The 21,937-nt window shown below is 36.6% G+C and overlaps 2 protein-coding genes across 2 annotated transcripts in view; one reads left to right on the top strand and one right to left on the bottom strand.

Annotated features, from left to right (window-relative positions):
* The window catches only part of Ift74 (intraflagellar transport 74), a 78,177-nt gene that overhangs the window by 39,510 nt on the left and 16,730 nt on the right, over window positions 1–21,937 (bottom strand). The window contains exons 7-8 of the mRNA XM_029476441.1: window positions 19,923–19,982; window positions 16,869–16,930 (exon numbers count right to left, since the gene is read on the bottom strand). Coding sequence (XP_029332301.1) covers window positions 16,869–16,930; window positions 19,923–19,982 — 122 coding nt within the window. The remainder of the gene's footprint in view (window positions 1–16,868; window positions 16,931–19,922; window positions 19,983–21,937) is intronic.
* On the top strand, window positions 1,487–14,445 carry Lrrc19 (leucine rich repeat containing 19). Its single transcript, XM_021159282.2, has 5 exons — window positions 1,487–1,614; window positions 8,296–8,379; window positions 11,104–11,617; window positions 12,691–12,867; window positions 13,517–14,445. Exons 2-5 carry the CDS (start codon window positions 8,305–8,307, stop codon window positions 13,843–13,845), a joined length of 1,095 nt encoding a protein of 364 aa, XP_021014941.1. The 5' UTR covers window positions 1,487–1,614; window positions 8,296–8,304; the 3' UTR covers window positions 13,846–14,445.

Below are 21,937 nucleotides of genomic sequence, written 5' to 3'. Positions count from 1 at the left end.
GTATGGTGGCCCATGACTTTAATCACAGTACTTGAGCAACAGAGGCAGGCAGATCTCTATGAGTTCCGGAACAGCCTGATCTATATAGGAGGTTCTCGGCTAGCCAGGACTGCAGACTGTGAGCTTGTCAAGAAAAAAAAAAAAAAAGGAAAAAAGGAAAGAATGAGTTTGATTTAACATGAATTTTTGTACAAAGGTCATAGGGTCAAGATCTTTTACTATTCTTTCAAAAATCTGATTAAAAATCTATCATTAGTTACTGTCTTTTACTCATAGATAACAACTTATACTGTCTTCAATCAGTTAACAGCTAAGTCCATTAGGGTCACATACTCCATACCTTCTATATACTCAGATCCTACAACTAGCAAAAGGAATCTAAACCTAGAACATTTCCTACAGACACAGGAATTTCTTCCTTTTTTTTCTTTTCTTCTTTCTTTCTTTCATTCTTTCTTTCTTCTTCACTGAACAGGCAGTCATATTTTCCCTCTGACCATCAATAATTAGTATGTGCATTCTAGTGTTAAAATTTAGGTGAGTTCATGAGCTCACCTATATTTCATGACTCGACAAACCCTTGTTTCTTGCAGTAGTCACTGTAGATTGGTGGGAGCTAGTACTGTATTGCATTCTACCTTCCAGAGGGTTAAGACTGCATCACAAGGTATGAAGGTATGTAATGGCTGCCAGGTCTTTAAATGGCTTGAGCACTTTGCCCTTGTAATAACTTGGCAGTAAAGTGACTAATAAAAGCAAGGTATCGTAAAAATGAGCAGACAACAATGTTGAAAGGCAGTGGAATATAAAATTTGGTGATATATTTTTCAGTTGAATCTAGCAGAATCTAAAATAGCTTTAATATTAACCTACATTACTTTAGAAACTGTACTGGGTAGTTTTGAGTGTCAACTTGAAAAGGAGAAAGGGAGAAAGGAGCCTCCCTTGAGGAAATGCTTCCATGAGATCCAGCTGTAAGGCATTTTCTCAATTAGTGATCAAGGGTGGGAGGGTCCAGCCCATTGTGGGTGGTGCCATCCCTGGGCTGGTAGTCCTAGGTTCTATAAGAAAGCAAGCTGAGCAAGCCAGGGGAAGCAAGCCAGTAATGAACATCCCTCCACGGCCTCTGCATCAGCTCCTGCTTCCTGACCTGCTTGAGTTCCAGTCCCGACTTCCTTGGTGATGAACGGCAATGTGGAAGTATAAGCTGAATAACCTTTCCTCCTCAACTGCTTCTTGGTCATGACGTTTGTGCAAGGATAGAAACCTAACTAACTTAGACAGTAACATCTTCCAAAAATACTCTCAATATTTTACACTTTAAGCCACAAAATAAAATTGTTAATATTTTGATAAAATTTTGAAGTGAAACACAAAAACTAAGTAACCTATGTTACTTGTTATACTTAAAAAGTCAAGGATGTCTTTAAGAAACTAAGTTCTAGTCAATCTTTTGCTAAGGAAGTCCAGCTTGCCTTTAATCACTTGTTTACGAGTACAAAGGTTAGAACCGTGAAATGCGACCGTCTGACACAGGCTTTTCTAATGGTGTAGAAGAAGCAGAGTAAACTCCTCGCACACACTGCTCTCAGACACACAGAGGAGAAAGGAAAGGTAAGCGCTTACATACTTAAGGCCAAGTTGTTGCTAACTCTGTCAGATCTGTAGAGCAATCCTTGCCATTAGTGCTAAAGAGCAGAGGGCATGATCATATTTTCACACTGTCTACTGCAGAAATAATATAAACCTATGCAACAGGCAACGGCTCTTTACAAGTCAACTTATAATGGAATACAAAAGTTATCATCTAGTGAATCAAATTTTTAATATCATCTTTAATTTTTAATGTTTTAATTTTTAAATGTTAATCAGAGAAGTCTGAAGTAACTTTAACCTTAAAACAAATTTACTGCTCTTGCTCTCCCCTTCCCCATCTCCTTCCCTTCCTCCTTTCTCCACGTGCTCATGGCCATGGCAGGCCTCTACTTCTCTACTCTCTCCTTCTCTCTGTCTTTCTCTGCCTCTACTACCCTCTTTACTCCCCTCCCCATGCCCTGAATAAACTCTATGCTATACTTAAAAAAAGTTACAAGATCAAAAGGATTAGTTGAAACTACTGATGTTGGGTGATTACTACCATCATTATTAGTTTTCAAATATAATTTCTAATAAGTTATTATTTAAGTTTTAAAATATAAAAATCATAAAGTAGTTAGAGTAATAATTATAACTGTCAACAACACTTTACTCCAAAAGCACTGTATTATGGCATAAATATGTAAAATTTTGAACAGTAAAATTACTTCTGGACTTTATTTAACAAAACCAAAACAAATGCAGAATCTTTTTTTTTTAATCTCATTGCTCATATGAAGTCATATAAAAATAACCCAAAATTCCTAAACTTGTACTGAAAAATTGATTTAAGAGAATCACAATTTCCATATCAGCATCATTCCTTTGTGTATACATTTGGTTTTCCTGTGTAAAGAGCTCTTAAATCCATAAGCCAGCTAACAGAATCTGATACTCTAATTCTTCCTGATTTTTAAAATTCATTTTAAAACACAAAAAATCATTTCAAAATAACTTTCAAATTGAGAAAACCTTAAAAAGGTTTTTCATTTAACTGTGTTTTTAAAAAATGGTTTAAAATCGACTTTCTGAAGGAAATGTTTCTGTCTGGGGATTTATTTAGTATCACAATGGTTACCATTCACTCTCTATTGATCTCTCCCCTAGCAAAAATTATAAGCATTACGTGAAGAAGCCTGCAGACAGTGTGCATGGAAACTTTAAACATCGTAATGCTGCAGATACACTTTACAAAGTGTAAAGCCCTGAATATATGCTGCCTTTCAGCCTAAACTTCATCAAGAAAAAATTTCTAACTCCATAGCTGTCTTTTAACACACCCTAGAAAGCAATAACTAGGTGGTAAACATAACATGATCCTCTAACTCCTTCTCCCTTGACAACCCTGCCCCAACTCCACTTTTATTCCTTATCTCTGGGGCGGGGGTAGGGCGGGGTTGAGACAGGACCTAGAATGCATATGAGATCATGGTAGCCTCAAACACATAGATCCTCCTGCCTCTGCCTCCCTAGTGTTGGGATAAAAGCATGTCTGGCCCTAACTTGCTTCTGTTCCACCCATCTCTTTTCTTAAATCAGTTCATTTGTTTATACCCTAGTTGCTATCTCTAGCCATCTGTAGCCCATATGCCTGAAAACTATCACTTCTGTTACTTATTCTTCCTCATTCATGTCTGTGTACCACTGGGGACTTCAGGACTAAGTTTACCATACCACTGAGAAGTGCAAGCCATCAAAGATGCTATAAAACTGTTCCTAGTACAGGTAAGCTAGCTTTGATAAATGACCTAGGCATCTCCCTTTTTAGCCAATGGTGTGGAATAAGATGTCATTTGATCTCATTATGGCTCTAAAAGAGTAAATATATATATAAATATATATATATGTTTGTGTGTATGTGTATATATATATCATATAAAATGCATATTGTATAAAATCTAGGAAGCAAAGTAGCTTTTTCTAGCAAGTTTGATTATGAAATGACAAAAAGAAGGGAAATTAACTTAAACAGATCAACAAATTGAAAGCAATAAATGAGCGGATAAGAATAGACCAGCACTGAAAAATAATAAATTCTTATCACCTATGAGCAAACAGACTTCAGTAAGTCAAAAGAGTCTTCTTAATCTACTTAGTTTTTCTACTTCTTGCTTGGATTCAATAATCTTTTTAAAAATCTTCAATAAGTATTTATAATAAATGCTTTCAGATATAAAGATTAAATTTTAGCAGACTCCCTAAAGATGATAATAACTAAATCCGTTCAAACATATTTGTATGTAAAAAGGTTTCTGGGATGACTCTGAGAAAATAGATAGAGAGACAGAATATGAAACATCAACATGAATAAAATGATTAAATAGAAAATAACTACTAAGATTATTACTTTTCAATACGAGGCAATTTCTACTTTGGGCAGCATACTGAATATACCTATTAACTTTGGCTCCTATTTAAAACCTGACTAAAATAAAAGTTAAAGGTAAAAGGGAGTATAAGCCCACAAAAACAGAGAGAATGGACTGGGAAATAAAAATAAAATTTAGAAGTCTAAAAGTTAATAGTTAAATGTAAACTGCAAAAGCAAATTTTCCCATGTTAACAATGGAAAAAGCAGAAAATTCACTTGATTTCTAGTACAGGAACTTATTTAATTACTATTATCAGGTATTCTAGAAGTAGAGGAGGAGGCAAAAAGACCTCCAGACCTCTGCCCTGACCGATTGCTTTCTTCTCCCAAGTAGGGCCGAGGCATCCTCACTTGGGCACTTCAGCTTGTTGAGCCTTTTGAATTGTGTGGACTGTATCTTGTGTATTCTGTATGGGTTTTTTTTTTTTTTGGGGGGGGGTGCTAATATCCACTTATTAGTGAGTACATACCATGCATGTCCTTTCACATCTGTGTTACCTCACTCAGGATCATATTTTCTAGTTCCATCCTTTTGCCTGCAAAACTCAGGATGTCCTCTTTTTTTTTTTTTTTTTGAGACAGTTTCTCTGTATAGCCCTGGCTGTCCTGGAAGTCACTTTGTAGACCAGGCTGGCCTTGAACTCAGAAATCTACCTGCCTCTGCCTCCCTCGTGCTGGGATTAAAGGTGTGCACCACCACACCCTGCTAGGATGTCCTCATTCTTAATAATAGCTGAGTAGTATTTCATTGTGTAAATGAACCACATTTTCTGCATCCATTCTTCTGTAGTGGGTCATCTAGCTTATTTCCAGCTTCTGGCTATCACAAATAAGGCTGCTAAGAACATAGTAGAACACGTGCTCCTGTGGCATGGTGGGCCATCTTTTGGGTATATTCCCAAGAGTGGTATAGCTGGGTCTTCAGGTAAATCTATTTCCAATTTTCTGAGGAACCTTCAGATTGATTTCCAGCGTGGTTGTATCAGTTTGCAATCCCACCAGCATTCTCCACATCCTCTCCAACATGTGTTGTCACCTGAGGTTTTGATCTAAGCCATTCTGACTGGTATAAGGTGGAATCTCAGGGTCGTTTTGATTTGCATTTCTCTGATCACTAAGGACTTTGAACATTTCTTTAGGTGTTTCTCAGCCATTCGAGATTCCTCAGTTGTGAAATCTTGGTTTAGTTCTATACCCTATTTTTTGACTGGGTTGTTTGTTTGTTTGTTTGTTTGGTGGTTAGTTTCTTGAGTTATTTATATATTTTGGATATTGGCCCTCTATTGGATGGGGGGTTAGTGAAGTTTTTTTTTTTTCCAATCTGTAGGTTGCCAATATGTCTTACTGACTATGTCCTTTGCCTTACAGAAGCTTTCCAATTTCATGAGGTCCTGTTTATCAATTATTATCATAGAGCATGAGCCACTGGAGTTCTGTTTAGGAAACTTCCCCCTGTACCAATGAGTTCAAAGCTCTTTCCCACTTTCTCTTTTATTAGATTCAGTGTATCTGGTTTTATGTTGAGGTTCTTGATCCACTTGGACTTGAGCTTTGTTCAAGGTGACAAATATAGGTCTATTTTCATGCTTCTACACACAGACAGCCAGTTAGACCAGCACCATTAGTTGAAGATGCTTTCTTTTTTCCATTGCATATTTTGGCACCTTTGTCAAAAATCAAGTATGGGTAAGTGTGTGGTTTTATTTCTGGGTCTGCAATTCTACTCCACTGATCAACATTTCTGTCTCTGTATCAATACCATGCAGTTTTTATCACTATTGCCCTGTAGTAAAGCTTGAGGCCAGGGATGGTGATTCCTCCAAATGTTCTCTTATTGTTAAAAATTGTTTTCTCTATTCTGTTTTGTTTTGTTTTGTTTGCCTTTCCAGATGAATTTGAGACTTGCTCTTTCCCACTTGGGAGAGAGAAGAAAGCAATCATAAGTGGGGAGGGAGGGGGGGGGAGGGAGGGAGGGAGGGACCTGAGAGGAAAGTGGATGGGGTGGGAGGGAAGAGTGGGGAGGAGAAGGGAACCTGATCTGGTATTGTGTGAGGGAAAAGGACTGAAGCCCTGAGGGCCTGCAGAAAGACTGTAAACAGGCAACCTCAGGAGATGGGGGTGGGGGGTGGGCAGAGTAGACCAGAGACTTGGGAGGTGAGAGACTTCCAGGACTCACAGGGAGGGACCTTTGATGAAATGCCCAACAGTAGGGAGAGGGAACTTATACAGCCCACCTTCAGCAGGAAGACAGGACATCAAGTGAGGGATGGGGTTGCCATCCTACAGTCACATCTCTGACCCATAATAGTTTCTGTATGAAAGAATTAGAGGGATGGGAATGGAGAGGAGCCTGAGGAAAAGAAGGTCCAGCAGCACAGGGAGGTCCCAAGGCCTGACACTATTACTGAGGCTATGGAGATCTCACAAAAAAGGGTCTATCATGGCTGCTCTCCAAAAGACCCAACGAGCAACTGAAAGAGTCAGATGTAGATATTTGCACCGAACCAATGGACAGAAGCAGCTGATCTCTCATGTTGAATTAGAGAAGGCTGAAAGAATATGAGGAGAAGAGCGATCCTATAGGAGGACGAGCAGTTCTAATTAATCTGGACCCCCAAGATCTTTCAGACATTGGACCACCAAACAGACAGCATACACCAGCTGATATGAGGCCCCCAACACACATACAGTAGAGGACTTCCCGCTCTGTGTTCATTTAGAGAAGATGCACCTAACCCTCAAGAGACTGGAAACCTTAGGGAGTTTAAGAGTTCAGATGGAGTGGAGAGTGAGAGCATCCATGTAGAGATAGGGTGTTGTGGGGAGAGGGTGTGGGATGTGGAGCAGTTGGAGGGTGGGAGGGTGGAATATGGATTTTAAAAAATGAATTACAAATAAAATTAAATTTAAAAACAAATAACCATCCAAGCTGAAAAAAAAAAAAAAAAGAACAACACAAAGGTCCTTCCCATGGTCATTTTTAAAAGTTATGATGCCCCACCAAAAAGAAAAAAGAAAAAAGAAAAGAACAGAACAGAACAGAACAGAACTCGGGAGGCAGAGGCAGCCGGATTTCTGAGTTCGAGGCCAGCCTGGTCTACAAAGTGAGTTCTAGGACAGACAGGCTATACAGATTTCTCTCAAAAAAAAAAAAAAAAAAAAAAAACAAAAAAAAAACCAAAAAAAACAAAACAAAACAAAAACCCAAAACAATAAAATAAGACTGGGAATTCTAGAAAACAAGAATGTGTAACAAAGACTACAGAGAATGTATACCTGAAAGGCAGAAGTGAACAGCCGTGGGCTCCTCAGTCCACATCTCTAGACTAAGCACAGGAACCGGCTCCAGCAGACGCTTTTTATGCAGCTGATACGGAGGGAATACTTAAGTAAAGCACCTACTAATTACTGAGAAATTTGCTATGGAAAAGCATGGGAATAAACTCATGAAAAAAAAAACACAGAAAACTAAACACATGAGAAAAATAAGCTCAGTTTATCAGAAAAATAGCCTAAAATGGAAAAAGTAATCATGCTATTTTCAGGGTTCAGTAAACAATAATTTACATGTGGTAATAACATTATAAACCCACAATATTCATCTGGCAAAAAATCATTAAATATCTGTAAGAAAGTGATGGGTCAATATACTGGAAATTATGGTAGAGAATACTTGAAAAAAAAAAACTAGTGATTTTTATCTTCCACCACTCCAAATTGATCAATAATATTAATACAACACTCAAATTTAAAATACCAAGAAGCACCAACCTAGTGAAGTATACACATAATCATATGTCATACATAATAAATATGTTCCTTTGAGATTTTTCATATACATATATGCTGAAACATTTTTAATACAACTCTTTTTTCATGACATCTGAAGCTAATAAAACACACGAGAAAAACCCTGAATCTCAGTGTCTTCAGGGGCTGTTTAGTTGGTAAAGGTTAGTAATAGGATAATGAAAAGCAATGTGAGTGTTTCATGTTTTCTTTTAAAAGAAAAATACGGGGGTTGGTGAAATGGCTCAGTGGGTAAGAGCACCCGACTGCTCTTCCGAAGGTCCAGAGTTCAAATCCCACCAACCACATGGTGGCTCACAACCATCCGTAATGAGACCTGACGCCCTCTTCTGGTGTGTCTGAAGACAGCTACAGTGTACTTACATATAATAATAAATAAATAAATATTTAAAAAAAAGAAGAAAAGAAAAATACATGCATGTCCTCAGCCTCTAAAGCGCTACTATCTTTTGAGATGGGATTACTCTCTTTTCTCGTAGGCCTTCGATATGAAAGGCACACGCTTCGTGTTTTGGCTCTTCTCCGTGCTGCTACCATCTGTCAAAAGCCAAGCTTCTGAAACAGTAAGTTTCAACCAACAATAAAAATGTTCTCAAATATACTGTATAGAAATCTAGTAAAATACATAGAAGCAAAAGACTAACAAAAGAGAAATAAACACAACTGACAAACTATTAAACATTAATTTTGTGAGCCAGTAAGATGTCTTAGCAGCTAAAGGTGCAAGCCACCGAGCCTAACAACCTGAGTTCCATCTCTAAACCACAGTGAGAACTCCTGAAAACTGTATTCTGCCCCCATATGTGCTATGGCATGCATTTGCATGGAGAGTCGTGAAAGCACACACAACAAACACACAGGGACACACAGACACATGGATACACAAACACACACACAAATACACATGTACAAAAATAAATTCAATTTAAAATAAAATAAAATTATTTACTAATCTATGTATACTAAAATTCTGTAACCTCTGGGCAAAAGCCCAATTTGACAAATCATTCTTTGTTTTATAAAGTGAATTCTTTATAGAAGCTGACCAAATGGAACCAAAAAGATGGTTCAGCAGTTAAGAGCATTTTCTGTGACTCTAGCTGCATATGTATCAAAAGATGGCCTAGTCGGCCATCACTGGAAAGAGAGGCCCATTGGACACGCAAACTTTATATGCCCCAGTACAGGGGAATGCCAGGGCCAAAAAGCGGGAATGGGTAGGTAGGGGGGTAGGGGGAGGGAATGGGGGACTTTTGGGATAGCATTGGAAATGTAATTGAGGAAAATACATAATAAAAAAATTTATTAAAAAATATCACATTTTATGCTAAGGGCATAAAATATATTTGGTAGTATATGAAATCCATTATAAATCTTCACAACTCTTAATCCAAATGACTTTAAGAACTAGACAGAAGTTCACTGCAATATCTGGACTTTGAGAATGATGAATTGGGGTCTGTAATTTCTATTTTACTAATGGTTCGTATTTAATCAGAAAGCTTTAATATTCTTTATCATTTGTTGTCTATGTTGTCAATTTAGTTTCTATGTTATTCTGCTAAAGTTTTTGATACTTTACAAAAGTTAGAAAATAAAATATGCTATGTAAAAAAAAAAAAAAAGCACTTTCTGCTCCTGCAGAGAACTCAGGTTCCTTTCCTAGAAATCACACTGTGGCTCATAAGTACCTGTAATCCCAGATGCAGAGTACTGAAGCTCTTTCTGGCCTTCACAGACACCAAGCAGACACATGATGCTCATACTTACATGAGGGACTCACACATACACATAAAGTTTTTTTTTAAAATTTAAAAGCTGAATAATGTACAACTCTGGAAACTCTTAGCTATTAAAATCAGAGATTAGTTTCAAGACCAAAAAAAAAAAAAATCAGGACACATACACACACAAGAAAAAACAAATCAGTTCAAATCGAACCATAGGATGGGGGTAAGAAAGGTGAAATGGTTTGCTACAAACATGAGAATCTAAATTGCATCTAACATTGACCTCTCCTCCTCTCCTCTTCCACACACAGGTAAGCACATAATCTACATCTATAAAATAATAATGTAAATAAATAAAATACAGGCTTAGCATAGAGCTCAGTAGGGGAGCTTTTGTATGCTGCCTTAGCTCAACCCCTAGTTCTGCCAAAAATAAACCATAAAACAGTTTTTAAGCAACTAAGTCAACTGTGCTAACATAAACCTGTAATCCATCATGTAGTAGATGGAGGCAGGATGATCAAGAGTTGGCCATCTACTGCAATATACTGAGACTCTATTGCAAGTAAACATCAACACAAACCCATCATGTCAATCAATACAAAACAGAAAATGGAAGAAACTTAAAAACTCACTTATGTAGCTTATCATCATGTGGCTGCATTATTATTTCAACAGCAGAGCTAGCCAAGAATTGTATTATAGCTCATTAACAATCATGATTTAATTTGATGTTGTTTTGAGACAACTATGTAAACCAGGCTGTCCTTAAAACTTATAGAAATGCATCTGCCTCTTCCTAGGATTAAAAGTGTGTATCACCACAACCAGGATAGGTCCATATTTGGTAGAGAGCAGCTGGGTGGTGATGGTACACATCTTTAATCCCAGTACTTGGGAAGCAGAGACAGGTAGATAGATCTCTGTGTTCAAGGTCAGCTTAGTCTATAGAAGTGAGTTCCAGGACAGCAAGGGCTGCATAGAGTACCCTGTCTTAAACGAAGCCCCCCCCAAACAAAAATAAAAGCAATTATTCTATTCCTAGGTATGCAATAGTATCTACACAAACTTCAAAATACTTACTTTTAAACAATTCTCCCATATATATTTATCTCGTATGCTAAAACATCAAGTAAGGATTCAGTCTGTTTTGTCTGTATTTTTGAGAAAGCATCTCACTTTGCAGCCAAGGTTGTTCTTGTACTTGTTAGTCTCCTGCCTAAGACTTCACAAGTGCTGGGATCACAAGCATATGCCAATACTTCAGGTTAAGTAAGTCAACAGAATTATATTTCCCTTGTATTTCTATAAGAGAAACATTGAAATACTCTTTCTGTAATGCTTATATAACAGGTGGAAGATATCTTTGGATCTCCCTAAGTGGTTGCATCAGAATTTCCTTACTCTTCATTATTCTATTTGCATAAAGAAACACATTTGCTCTTCCTTTTTTATGTTTAAGGTCAACTTTTTCCAGAATGATCCAATATCTCTTCTTGGATATGTAACTTTAATCAATTCTGATTAAATCATTTCTGTTTTTCTTTTCTTTTCTAGGAAGTCACATGTAATTTCAGCAGAAGGAATTATGCTTTGATTCCAGAGGGTATTAGTACCAATGTTACCATTCTTGATCTCAGTTATAACCGAATTACTCTGAATGCTGCAGATAGCAGGGTGCTACAGATGTACTCTTTACTCACTGAGCTCTACTTGATGGAGAATAACATCACTGCCTTATATAACAGCAGTTTCAGGAATCTTCTCAACCTAGAAATTTTAAATATCTGTGGAAATTCAATCAGTGTAATTCAACAGGGTTCATTTGTTGGCTTAAATGAACTAAAACAATTATTTCTTTGCCAAAACAAAATATTACAACTGAATCCCGATACATTTGTGCCTCTAAATAACCTAAAAGTTCTGAATCTGCAAGGCAATTTGATACGCCTCTTCGATGCACCACAGCTACCTCATCTGGAGATACTAACTCTGGATGGAAATCCATGGAACTGTACCTGTGGTCTACTTGAGTTGCAGAACTGGCTGAACATGTCTAATGTGACATTAGGTAAGCTATCCTACTTCAAGTCAAGCATTAAGACAATGTGACTGAGCTTTGATGGCTTATGTCAGATTAGAACAGACAAAAAGAAACAGCTGGGCTAGAAGCATTGCTCAATAGTTGACGCAGGCCTTGAACTTCATTTCTACAACAGTTAAAATAAACCAAACAAACAACACGCCCCCCCCTGCAAAAACAAAACAAAACAAAACAAAACAGCTGAAAGAAACTTCAGAATAGACATGCTCTCACCCAACCTTGTAGGGGGGGTGGCAATTTAAAGATATATACAAGAGGGGACGTTATAAAACATTAATTTTATATGTTAGGTGTGATAGGGCACACATTTAATTCTAGAACTTGGGAGACAGAGGCAGATAGATCTCTGTTAGTTCCAGACCAGCTAGGAATACACAGTAAGGTCCTAGCTTAAAAAAGGATGTTCAAGAACTTCCTATATATTCTTTAGGGTATTGTATCACAAAATACACAAGGTATGCCTAATTCTAGCACTGGAGACTGAACCCAAGGTGTTGACTTATGTTGTTAACTGCACATCATGCTCTGCTTGAAAACCAGATTACAACAATAATCTTTTTTTTTAATTAGGTATTTTCCTCATTTACATTTCCAATGCTATCCCAAAAAGAAATTTTCCAACAGAAAAACCAAATGAAAAATACACACTGCATTTAATCTATATAACATGAATATGGATTAATACATAGACATGTAAATATAGAGTCACTATCTTACAATAAAAAAACTTTGGTTCATTTATTTTGCATTATAAGTATTCTGCCTACATGTATATGCACCAGGTGTATACCTGGTGCCTGCAAGTTCAGAAGAGGGCCCTGGATCTTCCAAAACTAAAGTTAAAGATGATCATGAGCCACCACATAGAAGCTGGAAATTCAATGCAGATTCTCTGCAACACTACCAAGTGCTTTTAACTAATGAACCATCTTTCCAGCCCTTCTTATCATCTAATGAAACAGACTTATCAAAAATGCTAAATCAATATTGTGTTATGAACTACTTTTCTCGTCCATAATGTATCTTTATTCCTTTACCAGAAAACGAGAGCACCACCACGTGTAGCTACCCAGATGAGCTAAAGCACTACAGCATCAAGTCAGCACCCTTCACAACTGAATGCCACTCTAAATTTATTTCCACTATAACTGAAGATTTTCAGTCCATTAGGAATTCATCTTTTGATAGCTCTTCACACAACTTAACATGGACCTCAGGTAATGTACTGATTTTGAGTATTACTATTGCTGAAGGTATCGGTACTAAACATACTGTTCTTTTTGTCTTTTACTGGTTGGAGTTTCTAGGAAGAATGTAAAAGAACAATTCTTCATCTCAACAAAAATTTATAAAATATTGGAATTCTAACCCATGCTCACTTAGATGCCATGTGCATGATATCAATACTAATTACTATCTACTAGACTAGACACCACACTTCACAAGCATATGTTAATGGCTTTATATGAGCTTGTAACAATACCTGGTTTTCTTTTAATATGGAGTACTGCATATTTGAGAGGAGATCCAAGTCTAAACATAAAATTCATCTATGTGTCAAAAATACTACATGTGTGTAGTCTGAAGATAATCTGTCTTTTTTCTGTGACCTGTCTGTCTGCTGAAGCCTTCTATGAGTTTTCCACTTGGGAAGTCATGGTAGGGCTCAAAAGGTTAAGTTACAAATGTCGGAGCATTTTTTAGTTAGGGTTGGTCAACTTGTAGTCATTTTGGTAAATGATTTTCCTTGTCCATACTTGTCTTTAGTGTATTAGTAATTTTATTCACAGAAAACTATAAAGTATGTTCCTTTCCAATTCTGCTTGACTTCTGTCAACTTAACAAAATTTCTCTCTTCTATTTAAGAGCATGAGCCTCTTGGGAAAAGCTGGGCTTTCCTGGTTGGTGTTGTTGCCACTGTACTGCTAACTTCACTACTCATCTTCATTGCTATCAAGTGCCCAGTATGGTACAATATTCTGCTGAGTTACAACCATCATCGCCTGGAAGAGCATGAGGCAGAAACCTATGAAAATGGTCTTACAAGAAACCCAAGTTCTCTTTCACAAATAACAGATACAAACTCTGAAGACACCACAGTGATATTTGAACAGTTGCATGCATTTGTGGTAGATGATGATGGCTTTATTGAAGACAGATACATAGATATCAATGAGGTACATGAAGAAAAGTAATTTTATCGTGTTGAAATTCTGAAAAATACTTTCAGTCTATTTATAGCTTAGACAGAGATTTTTATTTGGCAAACAAAACTATAAACAGCAAACCTTCATATTAATTAGTACCTTATGTTAATATCACAGTTATTACTTTTTACTATATTTCACAAGGAAGTCTAAATGCAATCACTCATACACTGGTTAGCTGTAAGTTTAATGATTTATGTATACTACCAGCATTTACTAGTGTCAGCAGTGTTCAGGAAACTACAGATTGCTAAAAACAAGGCCTAAGGACAATTATTTACCAACTAAAATGAGCAGATTCTTATTAAAAAATACACATGCTGTGATGTCTTAAGTTATACTAAAATTATAATCAATAAAGAAATACAAATTTTAGGCTTATATTATCAAAGTGAGGAACAGGCAGCTTTAACAATATAAAGTGATCTTATGTTCACAAATGAATTCACAGAATTGAAGAATATGCTGCCTAAACTTAAAAACAAAATTTCCTCAAAAATTTGTAGCACGGTTGGTGAGATGGTTCAGTGGGTAAGAGCACCGACTGCTCTTCCAAAGGTACTGAGTTCAAATTCCAGCAACCACATGGTGGCTCACAACCACCCATAATGAGATCTGATACCCTCTTCTGGTGCGTTTGAAGACAGCTACAGCGAACATATACTAATAAATAAATCTTTAAAAAAAATTGTAGCAATTTAAAGCGCAAATATAGTGATTTGGAATAATCCCTACTAATCACTACTGAATATGACAGTGATTGTTAGGAAGAATTCCATATACAATTGCCATGATTAATATTACAATGGCTCCTAAACTGGGCATCATAACAATTATGAATTTTCTTTAAAAGACCCAATCATTTCTCTATTTCTTTTGGGAGATTATTTTTAAAATTATTGTGAGCTAGAACTGAGAATATTTAAGTAATCCACACACATCTATCTCTGTTTCAATAAACAGAGCAATGTTTCCCAAATCGATTTGTAGAACACTGATTTTTCTATAATGACACTGACAACCATTTATAGAGGAAGAAAAAGGCAACTGGTCAAATTACTGACGGAATCTAAATCTAAACATAGTTAAAGATTTTTTTTTCCTTTAGTACTTATAGATTTTACTAAGCTCAGGTGTTCTCTGATAACTCAAGAGTACAGTACTAAGTTTTTGAAGGGCATCTGTATAGCATGTTCAGGTCCCTGGGTTCGTTTGTTTCTCTCTTTTCTCTCTCTCTCTCTCTCTCTCTCTCTCTCTCTCTCTCTCTCTCTCTCTCTCGTCCCTGGGTTCGTTTGTTTCTCTCTCTCTCTCTCTCTCTCTCTCTCTCTCTCTCTCTTTCACTGTGTGTGTATTCCATACACACACAGAAACATTAAAATTTATTTGATAAACAAACCCTTTCTTGGAAGAATAAGCTAATAGCTCACAGCATATTAATAGACCAAAAGACATATTCTGGAAAAAATAGCCCTAACATAGGAAGGGTCTATCTAAAGTGAAATGTTTACCAATTCTCTTATAATAGCTAAGCTGCAAATATTATTTTAACAACTTAACAGTTTAAAGAATGGAATTAAAAACCAGCAAAATATGTATTTTACCATTGTATATGTGGAAAAACTAAGTGTATTTACTTGCATCTGTAAAACACTGAACACTTATGAAGTAGTGTAACACATTTTCTGTGATTTTCTTTGTATACATGAGAAGGGAAAGAGCTGAAGATGGAACACAGCTAGAAATGTGACAACAGACCTTGGAACATGATACACGAGCATACAATGCTCTGACATTCCAATTTCTCTTTAATAAAGATATTCAAAAAAATGTACGTGATACCTTCTTACAAAAAAAGACTAATAATGAAGATCTTTTCATAATTCTCAAATAATGCTCATCAATGACAATGTACAAAGCCTACTGATTGATAATTTCTTTCACTAAAGTGGAACTAAACGATCATAGTTCAATCTACTTAAAAGCCTAGGTTAAAATCCTAAGTGCTAGATATAAAGACATAATTCATCTTAGAGTTTAAGTCTTTAGAAACAGTCAGCTATTGGATGGATCACAGGGCCCCCAATGGAGGAGCTAGAGAAAGTATCCAAGGAGCTAAAGAGATCTGCAACCCTATAGGTGGAACAACATTATGAACTAACCGGTACCCCGGAGCTCTTGACTCTAGCTGCATATGTATCAAAAGATGGCCTAGTCGGCCATCACTGGAAAGAGAGGCCCATTGGACANGCAAACTTTATATGCCCCAGTACAGGGGAACGCCAGGGCTAAAAAATGGGAATGGGAGGGTAGGGAAGTGGGTGGGGAAGGGTATGGGGGACTTTTGGGATAGCATTGGAAATGTAATTGAGGAAAATACGTAATAAAAAAATATTAAAAAAAAAAAGTCTTTAGAAGCAGAAATCTTACTTATAAACTGGGTAGACCTTCCCTTTGTATAGAATTTAGCTCCTTGGGAGTAAATAAGACAGCATATATTTGACATTTAGATAAATTTAATATTAAGATGTTATGGTAAATTAAGAAATGATGATACATTTTCTATTACAAATATGTACTTTAAATGTAAGGTTTCAGTAAGATGCCAGTTGTGGTTCTTGTCAGTAATCCCAGCACTTGGGAGACAGAGTCAGAGATACTGACAAACTTCTGAGTTTGAGTACAATATCGACTCATAAGAATCCAACAATTAAGGGCTGGAGAGATGACTCAATGGTTGGAAGCACTGAATACTCTTCCAGAGGCCCCAGATTCGGTTCTCAGCGCCCACATGGCAGCTCACAGCTCTCTGTGGCTCCAGTTTCAGGTGCTCCAATGCCCTTGCAAGACATATACGCAGGCAGAATGTTAGTGCACATGAAATAAAAATAAATAAAAGTTTAATCCAACAATTAACAAAAGCAAAATAAGAGAAAAAGTTAAAATTTTATAAGGAAATAAATGTCTCACAAGATAAGCCACATACCAAAGTTCATTTATGCATATGTACTTACGATTGTCTTTCGGTAAATATGACATCCATACTTTGTGTTTCTCTATCATTTTGAGCTTTAAGCTGTGTAAACAGTTAACACAGACATTATTCATTAAAAAAAAAAGGATAACCACCAAACTCTCTGTAACAATTACTCTAAAGATTATGATTTAAATGAGATTATTATAATTACAATAATGCCACATGCAAAAGTTAGAAAAAAAATACAACTTTCCTCTAACAAAAAACACTACCAGATAAATAAATTAGTCCTTATATTAACATAATAAGCTCATACCAAAATACTTCATTTTTCTTTAGTGATCTGTCCAATAATTAAATTTAAACTTAATTTATGTAAACAGCATTTCAATAATATACTGTATGTTCACTAAATACTTGGTTAGGGGCTAAAGAGATGGCTCAGCAGTTAAAAGCACTGCCTGCTCTTCCAGAGATCCTGAGGTCAATTCCCAGCAACCACACAGTAGCTCACAAGCATCTGCAATGAGATCCAACGCCCTTTTCTAGTATGTCTGAAAATAGCTACAGTGTACTCATATAAGTAAATAAAATAAATAAATACATACATACATACTTGATTAGCTATATGCTAAATCTAGAATCAACACAATTTTGTCCTTAAATCCTTCATGATTTCCTAATGACTCCTAGCTGGCTCTATATACATAGACCTGAATCTGGATATACCACAAAAAACTGACCAGATAGTTTTCAAAGTTTTTGTTATTTCTAAAAATAATATTCATTTCTAAGTTTATGAAAATAAAAATAATTTATAAAATTATTTTAGAACCCCAAATTACAAGTCATTTTTTAAAAATTCTGGGGCTTTAGGGTTTTATGTTGTTGTTACTGTTTTGTTTTAGTCAGGCTGTTCTGAGGCATGTCTTTTGTTTGTTTGTTTGTTTTTCGAAACAGGGTTTCTCTACCCTGGCTGTCCTGGAACTCACTCTGGCCTCAAACTCAGAAAATTCGCCTGCCTCTGCCTCCCAAGTACTGGGATTAAAGGTGTGTTGCCACCATGCTCCATGAGGCATGTCATTTTTCTCAGCACTCAAGAAGCAAAGACAGACAGATCTCTGAGTTCAAGGCCAGCCTGATCTACTGAGCAACTTCCAGGACAGACAAGGTTACATAAAAAAAAAAAAATCCTGTCTTGAAAAAAATAATTTTTTAAAAAATGTTGTTCTCATAGAAGCCTTTTATAATGTAAATAAATTATAATCTAGCAAAAAATAAGTAAATTAGAAGCTGCAGGTCTTGCTATACTTTATTCAAATGTTTAAAGTGAAAATACATTAGATATTAACTGAACACAAATTCTCATTTACCAAACACAGTATTATTAGCTATATCTAGTATCATATCCATTCCTTTTCCTTCTTGTTACAAAAACTATGAGAGATTGGAAACATAGCTCAGCAGTTAAGAGCACTAGCTGTTCTTCCAGAAGACTTGTATTTGTTTTCCAGCACTTATATAGGAGCTCACAACCATCTGTTACTCTAGTTTCAGGCAATGTGACCCCCTTTTCTAGCCTCCGAGGGCATAGGGCACAGTCCTACAGACAAACATCCAGGCACTTTAAAGAAGACTTTAAAAGATAGTATTTCTATTGAGTTTTAATTTTATTTTAAAACATTAAAACCTAAAGAAACATTTAAAAAAGTTAAAACCAGGGTTGGAGAGATGGTTCAGTAGTTAAGAGCACTGACTGCTCTTCTAAAGGTCCTGAGCTCAATTCCCAGCAACCACATGGTGGCTCACAACCATCTGTAATGGGATCTGAAGCACTCTTCTGGTATGTATCTAAAGACAGCTACAGTGTACTCATATAAATAAAAATAAATAAAATCTTTTTAAAAAGGTTAAAACCAAAATACTGTTAACTAATATGTAGTCAAGAAATGTAGATGGAACTTCCTTAGTGCAAGATCAGTTGAAACAGAGGTTTATGGACCAAGTGAGGATGCCTCAATCCCCCTTGATAGGGAGAAGAAAGCAATGGAGGTAGGTGCAGAGGGAGGGAGAGACATGGGTGGGGAAGGGGAGGAGGGGAAGAGAAAACTATGATCAGGCATGGAGTTGGGGTTGTTGGGGAAAAACGGGAGTAAAACCCTGACAACCAGCAGAAAGAATGGAAACAGGCAAACCTGAGAGGTAGGAGGTGAGAGACTCTCAGGACTCAAAGTGAGACCTTAGATGAAATGCCCTACAGCGGGGAGAGGAAACTTGTAGAGTCCAACTCTAGTAGAAAGACAGGGCATCAAGTAGAGGAATGGGGTTGCCATCCCATAGTCAAAAACTCTGACCCATGTTCCTGTCTAAAAGAACTTCAGGTACAAAAATGGAGAAGAGACTAAAGGAAAGGAGGTTTAGTGATAAGTCCAAATTGGGATCCAGCTCAAGGGAAGGCTCAAAGGCCTGACCCTATTACTGATGCTATGGTGTGCTTATAAAAGACAGGAGCCTAGCATGCCCTCTGAGAGGCCAAACAAGCAGCTGAAAGAGTCAGATGTAGATACTTTCACCCAACCAATGGACCCCTGGGATTGAATCAGGGAAAAGCTGGAGAAACTGAGGAGGAAGGAGACCCCATTAGGAAGACCAGCAGTCTCAACTAACCTGGACCCCTGAGAACTCTCAGACACTGAGCCAACACCAGGCAGCATAGATGAGCTGATATGAGGCCCACATGTATACAGAAGGCTGCCTGGTCTGGCTTCAGTGAGAGAAGACGCACCCAATCCCACACCCAACTGTCAAGAGTCTTGAGGCTTCAGAGAGTGGGGAGGTCTAGTAGTCTGGGGGTGGAGATAGATATCATCTTGGAGACGGGGTGAGGAGGAATGAGATAAGGACCGGGAGGGGTATAACGAGACTTAAAAGAACAATGAAGGGTGCTGAATAATAATTGTGAATATTTATAATCAGAGTCATAACTGCCTATAAGGTCCATAAAGTTTTATCAAACTACTTCTAAATAGTGCTTTATTTTATAGGATATGATTTATATGGAGCTATTGATTATATTTATGTATTTTCTTACCATGTTGTAATCATTCATTACTTCTTCCATTTCAGTATTGGTATTAAGTTTATCTACCAACTAAAAGAAAAAATATATATTAAAAAAAGTGCCATTTGTTAGTCTTAATGTTTTAGGTAAGTCTTAATATACATGTTTATTCTTATAATTATCTAGTCATTTCCTTCCACATATCTTATTTTCTAAGAAAAAAAAAAACAGTGAGTTACAACGAAAAACGAAACATACTAAACGTTTTGTTTAGAAAAGTGAGAAGTAATCAAATACTGTCCCTTTAAGACAATACACATACACTGAAGAGCTTTGACTGCTCTGAAAAGACCAAGTTTATAAAGAAAAGTCTGAAACAGAAAAAAGTGGTTCTGGAAATTATCTGCCACTTGTATTTTTCCCCCTTCTGGAAAATAGTAACTGTTTTACAAATTTATAATAGTGAAAATATAAAAACGTTTTTTCCCTAAAAAGTAAAAAGCAAAAAAAAAAACAAAAACAAAAAACAAAAACCCAAAAACCAACAAAACAAAGCATAAACAGTACATTAATACATGAAGTCTAACCCTTAAGTCAAAGAATGCTATCAGTGAATAACAGCACAGCTTTATCTTCTCCCAAACAGTACCCAGGAACTGTTTAATCTGTATTAATTCAGTTTTCATAATACTCTATCACATATAAATTATAGTCTATGTTTTAAAGAAATTGAGGAAGCAGCAGAGGCAGAATTTTATGTGTGTGTCTGTTTTTTTGTTTTGTTTTGTTTTGTTTTTTGAGAGGTCTCAACTATATAATCCTGACTGTCCTGGAACTTGTAAGACCAGACTAGTCTGGAACTCAGAGATCTGAGTGCCTCTGCATCTGGAGTGCTGGAATTAAAGCACTGTGACAGAATTTTGTTGTTTTTGAGGAATGTTTTCGACTATGGGATTCTTTTTGGTTTTTTTCTTATGGGGGGGGTTGTTTTATATTAAATAAAAGGCCAAACTAGTCAAAAAACTAATCACAATAGTCAAAAAATTACATTGGTGTAGCTGATGATAAAAACTAAGAAGCCAGCCGGGCGTGGTGGCGCATGCCTTTAATCCCAGCACTCCGGAGGCAGAGACAGGTGGATTTCTGAATTCGAGGACAGCCTGGTCTACAGAGTGAGTTCCAGGATAGCCAGGGCTACACAGAGAAACCCTGTCTTGAAAAAACAAAACAAAACAAAACAAAAAGCTCAAGTTATGGCCAGGTATGGTGGCGCACGCCTTTAATCCCAGACCTCCGGAGGCAGAGGCAAGCAGATTTCTGAGTTCGAGGCCAGCCTGATCTACAAAGTGAGTTCCAGGACAGCCCGGGCTACACAGAGAAACCCTGTCCCGAAAAAGCAAAGAAAAAAAAAAAAAAAAAAACCTAAGAAGCTTTACTATTGTATTTATAACATTCTAATCTATACTTTTATATTTTAAAATGTAATACTACTTTTTTGAATTTGTAATATAAATTAGTGATGGTAAAATCTAAACTACCTAAATGGTAGCTATATATCAGATCATTAATTACCTTCTTTCCATTCAATAAATATTAGCTCATTAAACCCATAAATAACACATTTTACATGTTATTAATATTTTTAGTTATTTGAGTTTTTAATTTATTCTTTGACATTTTATATTTATCTAATATATTACAACATAAGTAAAAATATCTAACATTTTCTTCCAATTTTTTATTAGGTATTTTCTTCATTTACATTTCAAATGCTATCCCAAAAGTCCCCTATATCCTCTCCCCAACCCTGCTCCCCTACCCACTCACTCCTGCTTCTCAGCCTTGGTGTTCCCCTGTACTAGGGCATATAAGGTTTGCAAAACCAAGGGGCTTCTCTTCCCAATGATGGCCAACTAGGCCATCTTCTGCTACATATGCAGCTAGAGAGCTCCAGGGGGTACTGGTTGGTTCATATTGTTGATCCACCTATAGGGTTGCAGACACCTTCAGCTCCTTGGGTACTTTCTCTAGCTCCTCCATTGGGG

Source organism: Mus caroli, chromosome 4, assembly GCF_900094665.2.
Source record: "Mus caroli chromosome 4, CAROLI_EIJ_v1.1, whole genome shotgun sequence".
Classification (NCBI taxonomy): Eukaryota; Metazoa; Chordata; class Mammalia; order Rodentia; family Muridae; genus Mus; species Mus caroli.
The sequence above is the reverse complement of the archived record's forward strand: the minus strand, read 5'-3'. Positions and strand labels throughout refer to the sequence as shown.